Consider the following 13,386-nt stretch of genomic DNA (forward strand, 5'->3'; position numbering starts at 1 on the left):
ATCGGAACAAGAAACCTTTCATTCCCCGAGGCCTTAGTTCTATAGAACTTTTAAAACTCCGCAAAAGTAAAATGAAACTTCGGATTGCGCAAAAACTTAATCGTTTGATATTACTTTGCGAAACTTTTTTGTTATCACTTTTTAAGTAATATTAACTGAATTTGTCACTTTACAAATTTTTTTTGTATTTAAAAAACACAATATAAACTACGCTCTTATTTAGTCATTGGATGCCGTAATTTTGAAACTTCTGACAAACAAGACACATTAAGGTAAATCAAAACTATCAAATTAACCACAAAATAAGCGTAGTGTTGTTAGTAATGAGTCGACTCCAAATATTTTGCATTAAAATAATGTTTGAAACTAATTGTTAATGTATCTCAGTGGTTCAGCACTATTGAAGCATATTTCTCATGTGTCTAAGTATTAACAAATTTCTTTTTGTGACCATACCGGCAAAGCAAAGTCTCCAAGTTAAAATCTTAGTTTAGCTTACCTTTTTAGGTTTGTAACGGAGATGAATGTTTTGCAACAGTTAATGTAGTATTAAGATTAATATAGAAGCTATTAATAGTAGGCTTTAGGCACTACGAGACGGTTTACAAATTCGCTGCGGGCTCTTTAATTAAAGCGGCTATTTGCAAGGGCCTTTGTTCGTTAATTGTTATTTTTACCCATCGTCTGTCTTGGAACGACTTGGCACTTCAAATTAACATCTTTTGATGAAGAAGATCGGTGCTCTGTTTTATTGTAAGTTGCACTGAGTAACTTTAATATGACTGCATCAGATGGGACAAGGAAAACTAATAAAACAATATCCAAACATTGTTGCATTTTTCTGTATATTTAGTTTTGCGAATCTGTAGATGTTTATTCATCTGTATATGCATTTATTATATTTAGACTCGAAACCAGTAAACATAATAATGCAATTATTAAATGTGTATTAGTAATCATAACAATGAAATATACAATATTTATAATATTCTTAACCTACATAGTAATAATAAAAATAATTAAAAATAAAATTAAAACAAATTAAAAAACTTTGGTTTCTGTAGCAGTGTACCCTTAACGCTGTCAGCATTTCCTCGCTGTATGTAACATAATTAGTTTTAAATTACATTAAATTACAACAATTTACAATCACATTGTTCATCTGCATAATTAAAACTAAATGCATTAATTCTGTTGAGGGACTTTGTACTTAACGGATCTCAGTTTGAATATTGAGATCTTCTAGTGTTGATCTCACTGTTAAAGATTCGATAAGCCTACCTAACAAAATAATGATACAAATGGTAAGATGCAACAGAATAAATTTAATTGCTATAACAATTTTTAGTTGTATATTTTCCTATCTTAAATGAGATTACGTTTCACGTTCTCCAGCATTTGTTTCGTTTCGGTTAAAAGCGGCAAAATCAAAGGAAACATGGTCAAAGGGGAGTATTCAGGGCACTTTTAACATAAAATGTTGGACGATGTCCGCGATAGGGTTTGAAATGTTCTGAAATTGTGTATGCAATTGTAAGGCTGCTTGAAATTGCTGAACTATGTAATAGCGTCAGCTTTTATGAAAAGTTCCATGAAAAAGCATACATAGCGGCTATTTATAGAGACTTTAGAGATTCGATTAAATGCAGCTGAGTAAAGTAAAGTATTTTTAGATATTGCTCCTGTCATTGTTTTTTTTGGACTTATTTGTTTTAAAACAATGTAGAAGGCACCAAACATTAAAAGATGTAAATGGCACGTCACACGTCCAATAAAGGTCGGAAAGTTGCACAATTGATTCCGCTATTATTTTTTTACCACAATAGTGAGATAAATTCTCTCTATTCGATTCTCGGTGTATAATAATAAACGCCTGCTTTGTTACAACAATAACTAAGTATATTTCCAACACTTCTTATCCTTAAACAACCACACAGCTTACAATTTAACGTCCGTCTTCGTCCAGCGGATCGGTCCGAATAACCTCACTTATTTTAGATCGTATCAAGACTACCCTTCATTATGTTTGTCACTGTCGGTATCGAGTCAATCAACTAACTTACATCGAGTAAAACATATTAAACAAATACAATCATCAAATAATCTATACTGTAAATTATAAATATTAATTATAAACATAATAAAATTGTAAAGTAATAACATATCATCATAAATTCGTTACATCGTGAATCAAGTACAATCATCAAAATAAAGTAGCTTGTAAATTGAATATAAATATTATTTAAAAATAAACGTGATTTAAATAATAAATTTGTAAAATAATAACAAGTAATCTTAAATTCATTACATTCGGCCGTCCGACTACGTGCGATCTCCTGACGCACGGTATATAATCATGGTAAGGTTTTATAAATTCAAATAAGTACACTAACAAAATATTTTAGTTTCATGTGACCTAATTGTAACCTATCTATACATTTGGTTTTTATCAATTATTCATTACATTCATATAATCATGGTAAGCTTTTATAAATTCAAATAAGTACACTAACAAAATATTTTAGTTTCATGTGACCTAATTGTAACGTATCTATACATTTGGTTTTTATCAATTATTCATTACATTCATATAATCATGGTAAGCTTTTATAAATTCAAATAAGTACACTAACAAAATATTTTAGTTTCATGTGACCTAATTGTAACGTATCTACTATACATTTGGTTTTTATCAATTATTCATTACATTCGGCTATTATTTTCTTATTTTGGACGTTGGGGGGAGAAGCTGGAAGACTGCTTGCGTTTCTTCTTTGATCACTTTTTGTGTCTCTTAGACTTAGTTGCTGCTTTGGTGGACGATCGTGAACGCTTTCTCTGAAGTTCGTCATTACGAGTAGGCGAGCCTTCGGGAGTCATCGCTTCATCAGTATTCATACCTCAAGAATAAAATATCATTTTATCATGTTAGTATATCAATTCATTGTCTAAACGTACTGAAACTATATGGATATTTTTAAAACATTTCAAAATTAAGTATTTAAAGAAATAATCTTCATTTATTTGAAATTAATCCTTGACTGAAAACAAAATACAATAATGATCCTTTAACGTTGAAGCGCCCTAAGGGGCACGAAGTATTCTATAGGCATACTTAACTTCTTATTTCAGCACGTTTTTCTTCTTCTAGGTACACATGACCTCTACTCCAACATACTACACGCTCACAGAGACATACATAGCCTCGAGTATCTAAAGTACACATGGCTCGATAGGCATACATAGCCTCTAGTAGCTGAAGCACACTTGGCTTCCTATTGTAGGCACACATAACCTCTAACAACTGAGCACACATGGCTCGATAGGCATACATAGCCCCTAGTAGCTGAAGCACACTTGGCTTCCTATTGTAGACTTAGTTGCTGCTTTGGAGGACGATCGTGAACGCTTTCTCTGAAGTTCGTCATTACGAGTAGGCGAGCCTTCGGGAGTCATCGCTTCATCAGTATTCATACCTCAAGAATAAAATATCATTTTATCATGTTAGTATATCAATTCATTGTCTAAACGTACTGAAACTATATGGATATTTTTAAAACATTTCAAAATTAAGTATTTAAAGAAATAATCTTCATTTATTTGAAATTAATCCTTGACTGAAAACAAAATACAATAATGATCCTTTAACGTTGAAGCGCCCTAAGGGGCACGAAGTATTCTATAGGCATACTTAACTTCTTATTTCAGCACGTTTTTCTTCTTCTAGGTACACATGACCTCTACTCCAACATACTACACGCTCACAGAGACATACATAGCCTCGAGTATCTAAAGCACACATGGCTCGATAGGCATACATAGCCTCTAGTAGCTGAAGCACACTTGGCTTCCTATTGTAGGCACACATAACCTCTAACAACTGAGCACACATGGCTCGATAGGCATACATAGCCCCTCGTAGCTGAAGCACACTTGGCTTCCTATTGTAGGTACACATAACCTCTAACGACTAAGCGCACGTGGCTCGATAGGCATACATAGCCTCTAGTAGCTAAATTACACTTGGTTTCCTATTGTAGGCACACATAACCTCTAACTAATAAGCACATATGGCTTGCTATTGTAGGCACACATAGCCTCTAACTCAAATCAAAATTTATTTATTCAATTTAGATACGACTTAGGGTATGCTTATGAATATCAAAAACGTTTACAAAATTCGCGAAAGAGCAAAACTATGCCATTCGTTCGCCAAACTAAGAGGAGGCTGTTCTAAGGAGAACGGGCAAGAAACTCAGCAAGTTTTACCCTCCCTCTATCTACATACAATAATTCAAAGGAAAATGTCATAAACTACAACGTCATTTAAGTTACATAAGTGAAAAAAATTAAATACAAATCTGTTCTGTGATTTACCACATTCACCATTACATACATGTTCACAACACTTCCAAGATTACAAAACAAATTATAACAATATAATTAGAACTATTTCCAAGCGTTTTTATCTTCTAGATAGTCATTAACTGTGTAACGTAATTATAGGTGTTTGTGAAGAAAAAAAAAATCTTCAAAAATATCCGCAATCTCTGAGCTTCTTATCATCTACCTTTAAAAATAATGAATTATTAAGGGATTTAAGGTTTTCCAGTTTCTCTATAAATTATGATATTCCAAGTAGTTTTAATTTTATTACTTGAATTCTTAATTTTCTTACGTATATGCAAGGCCTTTTTATATTTACAGACTTTTCTAAAAGTTTTGGAATAATTTCTGACATATTTTATAAACACTGCGTTGTGATTATATTTTTTTTGAATGCATATAATTCATATAGCCTATTCCTACTCTTATAAATACCACTCGTGGCCCAGTCATCAAACTTGATATTTTTGTTGCACTTTGCAGTCTAATGGGTAAACTAAATCAAACTCATTTTGAATAACATTTTAAAAAAATCTTTTGCATTGACTCTCCGAATTATTTAGAATTGAGTAATCTAACAACACAGCACAAACCTTGGAATTAACGTTATGCCTAAAACTTTCAATGCGACTTTTTGTGAAGGGTTGATATTTAACGTGCTTGCCTTAATCTAATATTTTATCAGAGAAGCCAACTATCAGACCACAATGGTCAGAAGTAAGGTTTGTTATTACTGATTTAGAAACACATTTGTCACTCAAAAATATGTTATCTAAACAAGTCGCTGAATGGGAGGTGATTCTAGTTGGTTCAGAGAATTGGTTTACAAAATTCAAACATTTAAAAATTGAAATAAATCTAGTGCTTACTGAAGTACTTTCAAGTATGTTTAGGTTAAGGTCTCCGTAAATATACATCTTCCATTACTGACTCAAATTTGTAGTAATCCCCGGAAGGGGGCCTGTACACGCATACTATAACATAATTCTCCAGTTCTACACAAGATAATTCAATAACACATTCATTTGATAGACTTACAATATCCTTACGATCTTTATATTTGACACTACTATTTACTAATATTAATGAACCTCCACGAATAGTATACATATAAAATACATACACAATTGGAAGTTGTCAATGACAACAGTTTCATAACTTCTTAGCTAATGTTCTGTCATGTAAATAACTTCAATTTCGCGACTTTTTGTAAACAGTTCTAATTCTAATTAATTGCCAGCCAAACCTTGTACATTTTGATAAACAATTCTTAATAAAACTGGCTTGGCTTTTGTCTTAGGTCCTAGTTTAAATTTGTAAAAAGTACATTTTTCGTGGCAGTTTTACTATGTGTCACGGATACCTTTTTATTATAATCACAATCATATTTCTTTATCAATTTGACAGTTTCTTTAAAATTATATGCTATAACAGCTTAGCAATTTGTTCTTTTTTATTTTATAAGAAAGATACAATGTATATCTTTGGTCAGTGTAAATTTAGTATTTAGTAGTTTAATAAGAAACTTGTTTCAATCAAAATATAAAAAAATACGTCACTATGAAGACATGTCAGATGGTACATAAATTGATTTAAATTATAAATCTGTCGATTAAATTTATAATCTTGCATATAGAAAGAACACAGTGTTATTTTACATTTTTTTTTCTGCCAAACTCCAAAAGTTAGTGATTGTTTGAGTAATGTGGGTTTTTTTATTCCCCATACTGTCAACACACAATAATATTAATTAAGAGCTGCTACCTACACAATGATAATTTAATATTTTATCTACAATCCCTTGGTAAGACATTCCAGGTAAACAAATAATGACATTTTGAGGTAACTCATACCCCAGTAACTGTCCCAGCCCATGCCCTAAGGCCTAACCTATCTGAAAATATGTAGGTATTATTATTTCTTTGAGTGTTTGAACTGCTTGTAGGATAAAACTCTGGCACGTGGGACTTTGGTGATGAATTATCTCTATTCAGCTGTGAAGGAACTTGGTCATTATAAATTAACTTATTACCTTGCTCAACAGCACAAGTACAATGCTTACTGGTGAGAGATGCATACCTCTCAGTACTATAATTACATAAATCAATGATGTCATGCCTTGCAGATACTTGGTAATCTATTTTTTTTTTAACATGACATGATGATTATGACATTATTATTTATACATTGCTCCAGTTGATTAATTTTAATATTTAATTGTTTACTTATGCTCACATATGAACATTGACTTTCAATTACATTTTCTTTACAAGTTTTCCATTTCTGTTTTAATAATGTATGTTGTTGTCTTAGTAATAAGTGATGTTTCAAATAATTTTTCCTTTTAATTAATTTGTTGGTTTTTTTTTAATAAATTTACTAAGCCGGACATAATTTTTTTAATTCTTTTCCTACTTGTAAATAGGGAACCGATTGGGTATGACTTATTGCACCCACAGATCAATATTGTTACATAGTTCATTTACAATACCTGGATCACAGCTTTTTAACTTACTGAACAAGCTCTGAGAGGCATTAGCTTCTATGGCAACCTTATTTTCAAGTATTTGGACAGTTTTATGTGCCTCTGACAAAGTTAATTCCAAGTCACTGGTGCAATTCAAAGCCTGTTCCTGAGTATCATAGCACTGTTTATAAGAGTCAATCCTGTAAATGCACACACTGATCCACAATATCTGAATATTTCATATGTATTTCAGATAGTTCACATTTAAGTTCACTGTTTTTCCTAACAATATTCTGAATTCCCGTTCACTGTCCTCGCGTTCTTGCAGCAATCTATTATTGAGATCCTGCAATTTCTTCTGCTCCAACAAAGCCTGTTTTAGTCTCATTTCAATATCTTTAGTTGTGGCTTTGCGAGTCATTATTTGTGGTGTTATTGTTTTCTAGACTTAGATTGGGTCTTATGCCACTTCTGAATTGAGATAAATTCTCTCTATTCGATTCTCGGTGTATAATAATAAACGCCTGCTTTGTTACAACAATAACTAAGTATATTTCCAACACTTCTTATCCTTAAACAACCACACAGCTTACAATTTAACGTCCGTCTTCGTCCAGCGGATCGGTCCGAATAACCTCACTTATTTTAGATCGTATCAAGACTACCCTTCATTATGTTTGTCACTGTCGGTATCGAGTCAATCAACTAACTTACATCGAGTAAAACATATTAAACAAATACAATCATCAAATAATCTATACTGTAAATTATAAATATTAATTATAAACATAATAAAATTGTAAAGTAATAACATATCATCATAAATTCGTTACATCGTGAATCAAGTACAATCATCAAAATAAAGTAGCTTGTAAATTGAATATAAATATTATTTAAAAATAAACGTGATTTAAATAATAAATTTGTAAAATAATAACAAGTAATCTTAAATTCATTACAATAGGTAATTCTTAACGTGATCACTGACATTGAATTTCCGCTCGATGAGAGCACGCTGCAAGTCGAATATTCGGCTTGTCAGTACGTCGAGCCGAGCAGCTCGATACGAGCGCCGAGCGCCCGAGCGCCCACCACTCGGCTGTCGATTTCTGTCGAATCCCTTTGAATGTTACTTTACAAGTCAGTCGCCACCACCTCAACGTCCGCCATTTTTTGACTGCAACTGTGGATGAGATGGAGCACAGCCGAATTGCGAATATTCAGGAGCACGCTGACAACAATGCGAACAAATTCACACAAATATTCACATCGATTTAGGTGCGTAAAGCTGTGCGTTATCGTTTAAATGAATAAGGTGCGTCGTATTCCTAGACCTGTTGCTACGCAACGCAGCTTCCACAGCGCTTGCGTGAACTGAAGAAAATACGTCAATTCTTGGTAAGCTTATCTCTGGGCTCGAGGGCTGACTTTCATTTAATTTAGTTATCAATATAAATAAACCTCGAATACAGTCTTGTGACTTATAACGATAGACATCATCGTTCGAATCATTGCTATCCTTTGTAGACAAACTGAAGGAAAACTGACAAAAAATCCGAAAATCCTTAGAGCAAAATCATATTATATATAAAGGAAAGTGTAAAACATCGTAATGTAGCTTATAATTTGTTATAATATTGTAGTGAATGTAACATATCAAACACACATTGTTAGGTATATTTATTAATATAAAATATTTTTTATTATACAAAATTAGATCAAGTGTCACTAGACTGCGATTCCTTAAGAGCTGATTCACTTCTAATGGTTTATTTAGATTAACTTAATTCCGGTGGTCGTTGAGGCAGGTCATTCATACAGCGATATTTCTGTATCACGCCTACGTCTACACATTCTTGTAAAAAATATGAAACAGGCGGTGTTTATTCGTAACAAATAAATTCTTAGAGTGAATGCATCCGCCTGTGGATCCGGCTCGATCCCAAAATAAACGACAAACTGTTGATATAATTCTGTTTTATATATAATTAAAGTGCAAACTAAGATAACCTATAGTCAAAACGTGCATGACCGTTTAAAACAAGTACCATTTGTTGCCATTTAACTAGCGAAATATGAATTTTGTCACAACCCCTTTGTCATAAATAAAGTTTAATTATTATTTTTTAATTAAACTCAAACTAATGGAATGTGTTAATTTTAATTAAATTAATCCATGTTATACCTTTTTTACTTTTTATTTCTCGGCACTTATATGCCAATACAATATTGTAGTGCAAATAGTGTACAAAGCTTATTCCTTTAATTTTTTAGAGTAGAAACATATCATTTGTCAAATTATATCTCTTAATATGTTTTAGATAGAATGAAACGTAAAGATTCCCCTCAAAACGTTTTAGTTCAGTTAGTAGGGCATCCTTGAAATTTGATCATAACATCGACGCGTCATCATGGCGCCTCACAGCCCCTTAGTAATGAAGCTATGCATATTACTATATTCGCTTGAATTGGGTCATTAATTGTCATATATTTAAATAACTAGACTTTTTTAAATTAATTAAGTAGTAGCAAACACTGTCGGAATAAAATCTCGCCTGAGCGTTTTAATGCTCCCCACTTTGTTAAAGTATCTGCTTTTTTGCTACTTGCTACTTACTCGGTATGAATTAATGATCCCCACATTGGGCAGAGAGCGACTTTACCTACTCGGCTTATACGGAACTTTTTTCTAGCCACATAACCTTGGTTTTGTTGTGCATTATCTTAGAATATTTAAGGTGCTAAAAGTAAATTACAAAATAAAATGTCCTTATTGGCTTCCTTCAATCCTTTTCTTCACAGGAGAGTAGATTACCGTAGATAACACTGAAAATGTTTAGAAAATGAAAAACGGTTTAATGTAGAAAGTTGTCTATACTTTTCTTGTTTTTCGAAGTAATTTCCGATTCGATGGAACCACTGAGAAAAGTAGTGCGCCCATTCTTCCTTAGGGGTCTCATCTATGGCATGTTCGAACTCCTTCAGGGCTTGTAACGCCCTAAGCCAATATATAATTGGATTGAATACCTTGATTTTTATCTTTAATTCTAGTTGATAAATGAAAGTCACAGAGCGCCAGGTCAGGACTGAATGGCGGATGACGACACCTGCCATAAACAAATAATCAACAGTCCGTTTTCCGGAGTGCGCTAAAGCATTGTCGTTGTGATGAAGGATCCTTCTTCCAGGGCGCTGCTGTTGAATGCTGCCAATATCTCTAGATATCTCTTTTTTAAAGAAACTAACATATGAGCGATTATCTCCTAAAGTAAGAAGATCGTTTGTCAAGTATCAAAGGTGATCTTTTCTAAACTAACAAACACTAACCGACAATCCATAGCCCTCGTTCACTAATGACAATTGACACATTATTCTTACGAAGGGTTTGAGTGGCCGAGTGAAGCGCACTCAAGTGGCTGCTATACAAATTGCAGAATAGACTGCAATTCACGGAAAGAGGTTAAGTTTTCAAGTTATGATGAATGTAACTCGTAGCTTCTAATTTAAGTAACTCTTATAATAACGTTGTGACTGATATAACGCCTTCGTAGTTTAGTTGGTTTTGAATTTATACCCCAAACATATATCTTAGTTTTGATTAAGTTTTGACACAAATATATATTCGTTTGCCTATTAAAACTAACTGTCGAATCACACTATCTAAAACTACAAATATCGTTTGTTTTCTGGCGTTTCTTGAAATTGAAATAAAACTTAAATAAAATTTCAAGTTTTATTCTCTAAGAAAATCATATTAAATAAAAACAATTAATGAAAATTAAACAGGGATAAAATATTTTATAAGCAATATAAATTACCTAAACACTCGACGTTCGAGTGCTTTCCAAGAATTGTAATCAGCAAGAGCCTAAAACGTGTGGCTTGTTGTGTGTGTGTGGCACAATAGAATACACACTAATAGAAGTTAAAACAATAATCGTGCCGAGTATCACACCTCGTTCCTATACTAAAGGTAATTATGAAATTCACAAAGCACACGTTTCGTTTAGTAGATTGTGTGGATAATTTTACTTTACATGACAATCTGATATGACTAAGTGCTCGTATCTCATAGTAAAATTCCATTTGGACCAAGCTTTCAGGGATTATCGTCCAATCAGATAAGCCGATAACAACTTTTATATCAGGCGTTTCCTTCACTTTTCGATCAATAATAATTATTTCAACATCCTACGAAATTATGTTACAACGTCAATAACTTATTAATTTTTTCTATATATATTTTATAAATGTCTTAACATTCTGATCTCTATATCATGGCATTTGTTGTCTTATACCAAAGTTGCCACTCGACATAATATTATATTTTTTAGTTCAATTGAATCATATGAACGTGAAATAGTACGTAATGCTAAACGTCGAAACCTATGTTTTCATTAATTTCCTCATTGGACGTGAACAGTCTCTCAATCCTAATCGATGTAGTTCCGAGCGGTTACCGCTATTAACATTTGAGTGCTTTCTTATTAAGCTCAATGTTAACATGGGTAACCTTATTAGGGCTTCGGCTTTTGTGTTATACCCGCCTATATAGCCTACAGTAGTACAGTAGTATACTATAGTAGTATATATAATACATTTAATATAGTTGACACTTAAATACAACTTAAACTATAATTATAAAGGATTTTTATTTTAAAAGGACATTTCTCTTACACAATTAATACGTACGTTTTGCATGTTTCTACGGTACAAAAAACAAAATTGATCCAAGATTTAAAAGTTTACGTATTACAAAATACTAATTGCCCATTCAGGATCTTGATAAATAACAAAAAGATACAGTTAGATTAAATTAAACAGTGTCAGAGCTTGAGAAAAACTAAAAAGATATTTTTTCTAATTATTTTGTCCTACAAGCACTTAGGGCAAATTTTTAATTCAATGTCGCTTTTAGTTACTTGCTTTAAGAGAACTCCATTACCAAATAGGATTTACATGGGGCAATAATCTGGAGTATGTTTCGCTAAAATTTAAATCAACTTTGTAGTAACACTACAATTAGTGGAATTATTTCCCAGTTATGCACTAACACACTTGCGCTCAGAATTCATTTCTATATCTACTACATTTATGTGCTTTATAACATCATTGGGTTAAATATGTTTTTGTAAATATTATTATTAATGGTTAATTTATTATTTGTTTCATGTATCCTTCGTGGAATAGGTAAGTATAATTGAAAGTTTTGTTTTGCTTTTATTGGGGAGGATTTTTTGAGTCCTAAACAGTTTCAGGCACACAATACACACTGCTTGAAGTGTTTATTCAGCCTTATAAAAGCAGATATACCACAATATTAAGGGTGAAATAAAGTGAAATAAACACCAAACAATAGAACGTTTCGGTTGATTTCTCTTAGTCAAATGGAAGAACGGATCGTGTCAAGTGTCGCTAAATAGAGATAACTGGGATAGAGTCGCTGTTGACCACATATAATATATTCAACTATGGTACCGCTTAAGAATTCTTGTATTTTTTGGTATAAATTGTATTTAATTGAAGTCTCGTCTACGGTCTTGTTGAAACTAACTCTGTCAACCAACTTATGAAATTTACGTGACAATAGTACCTGTACTACTCGTATAGCGCGTACTTTGTCTCAAAATAGGCTGAAAGTGAAAAACTTAATCGACAATTTTGTGATTTCAGACCGAGTGACCTTTAAGCCTGAGAGTAAGTTCACGATTTGAAACTTATGAGTTTAGAAATCGGCGCTTTAATACGTAAGCTAGACAACTAATGCTTCGTAGCTTAGATTAATATTATTAAAATATATTAATTTATTTTTAAATTATATGTCACTGAGTTTTTGAATACTGGGCAATGAATCCGAGTAACCAAGAGGAAAAGCAATACACACGACTTAAACATACTGTAAGAATCCTCAAGATATTTTATTTAACTTCAATGCGCAGAGAAGAGAGAACAATTCGTTATTTTGACAATAGATTACATTGCGTTGGAATAATAAGATATACGTCCTTTGCTGTTTTCGCCTTTCACAGTCACATTATGGATTTTTATTACTAAAAAGTAAATCCTGAATTTATATTTTTTTTAATAAAACAATAAAGTCCTTTAAAAATAATAATGAAACAACGCAAATGAATGAAAAAGTGTCACCACGTTTGGAATCTTGTCTTAAAAAAGTTGGGAGCTCTCAAATAATTAAACTAAACAACAAAAAAATATTATACCTACAGTTTTATTATTTTAATCCATACAATTCATGTCAATTAACTCTTAAAGAAGTTAATTGTACGACTAGTTTAATAGACAACCCATATAAAAACTTAGAAAGAACCAAATCGCACGCCTAATCTATCTCGGAAGTTAAAATTTAAATATCTTTAATCGCTTATTCGAAACGATTCAAACTTAGTAAATACATTTGAAGCGAATATTTTATTCGTACAATGTTCCCGTCTCAATATTCCTATTGTCCATAATAATGAACTCCGACCACGAACACAATAATGAAGTGCTTTGACAAAGAATACTTGACTCGA

At 32.2% G+C, this 13,386-nt stretch overlaps 1 protein-coding gene across 2 annotated transcripts in view; it reads left to right on the forward strand.

Moving 5' to 3' along the window:
* The window catches only part of LOC111002657 (receptor-type tyrosine-protein phosphatase kappa), a 52,528-nt gene that overhangs the window by 22,193 nt on the left and 16,949 nt on the right, over positions 1-13,386 (forward strand). The window contains exon 3 of one of the 2 annotated variants that reach the window (XM_022272829.2): positions 12,527-12,550. The exons of the other annotated variant lie outside the window; for it this stretch is intronic. Coding sequence (XP_022128521.1) covers positions 12,527-12,550 — 24 coding nt within the window. The remainder of the gene's footprint in view (positions 1-12,526; positions 12,551-13,386) is intronic. 2 annotated transcript variants of the gene reach the window in all.

This window comes from Pieris rapae, chromosome 3, assembly GCF_905147795.1.
Source record: "Pieris rapae chromosome 3, ilPieRapa1.1, whole genome shotgun sequence".
NCBI classification, from domain to species: domain Eukaryota; kingdom Metazoa; phylum Arthropoda; class Insecta; order Lepidoptera; family Pieridae; genus Pieris; species Pieris rapae.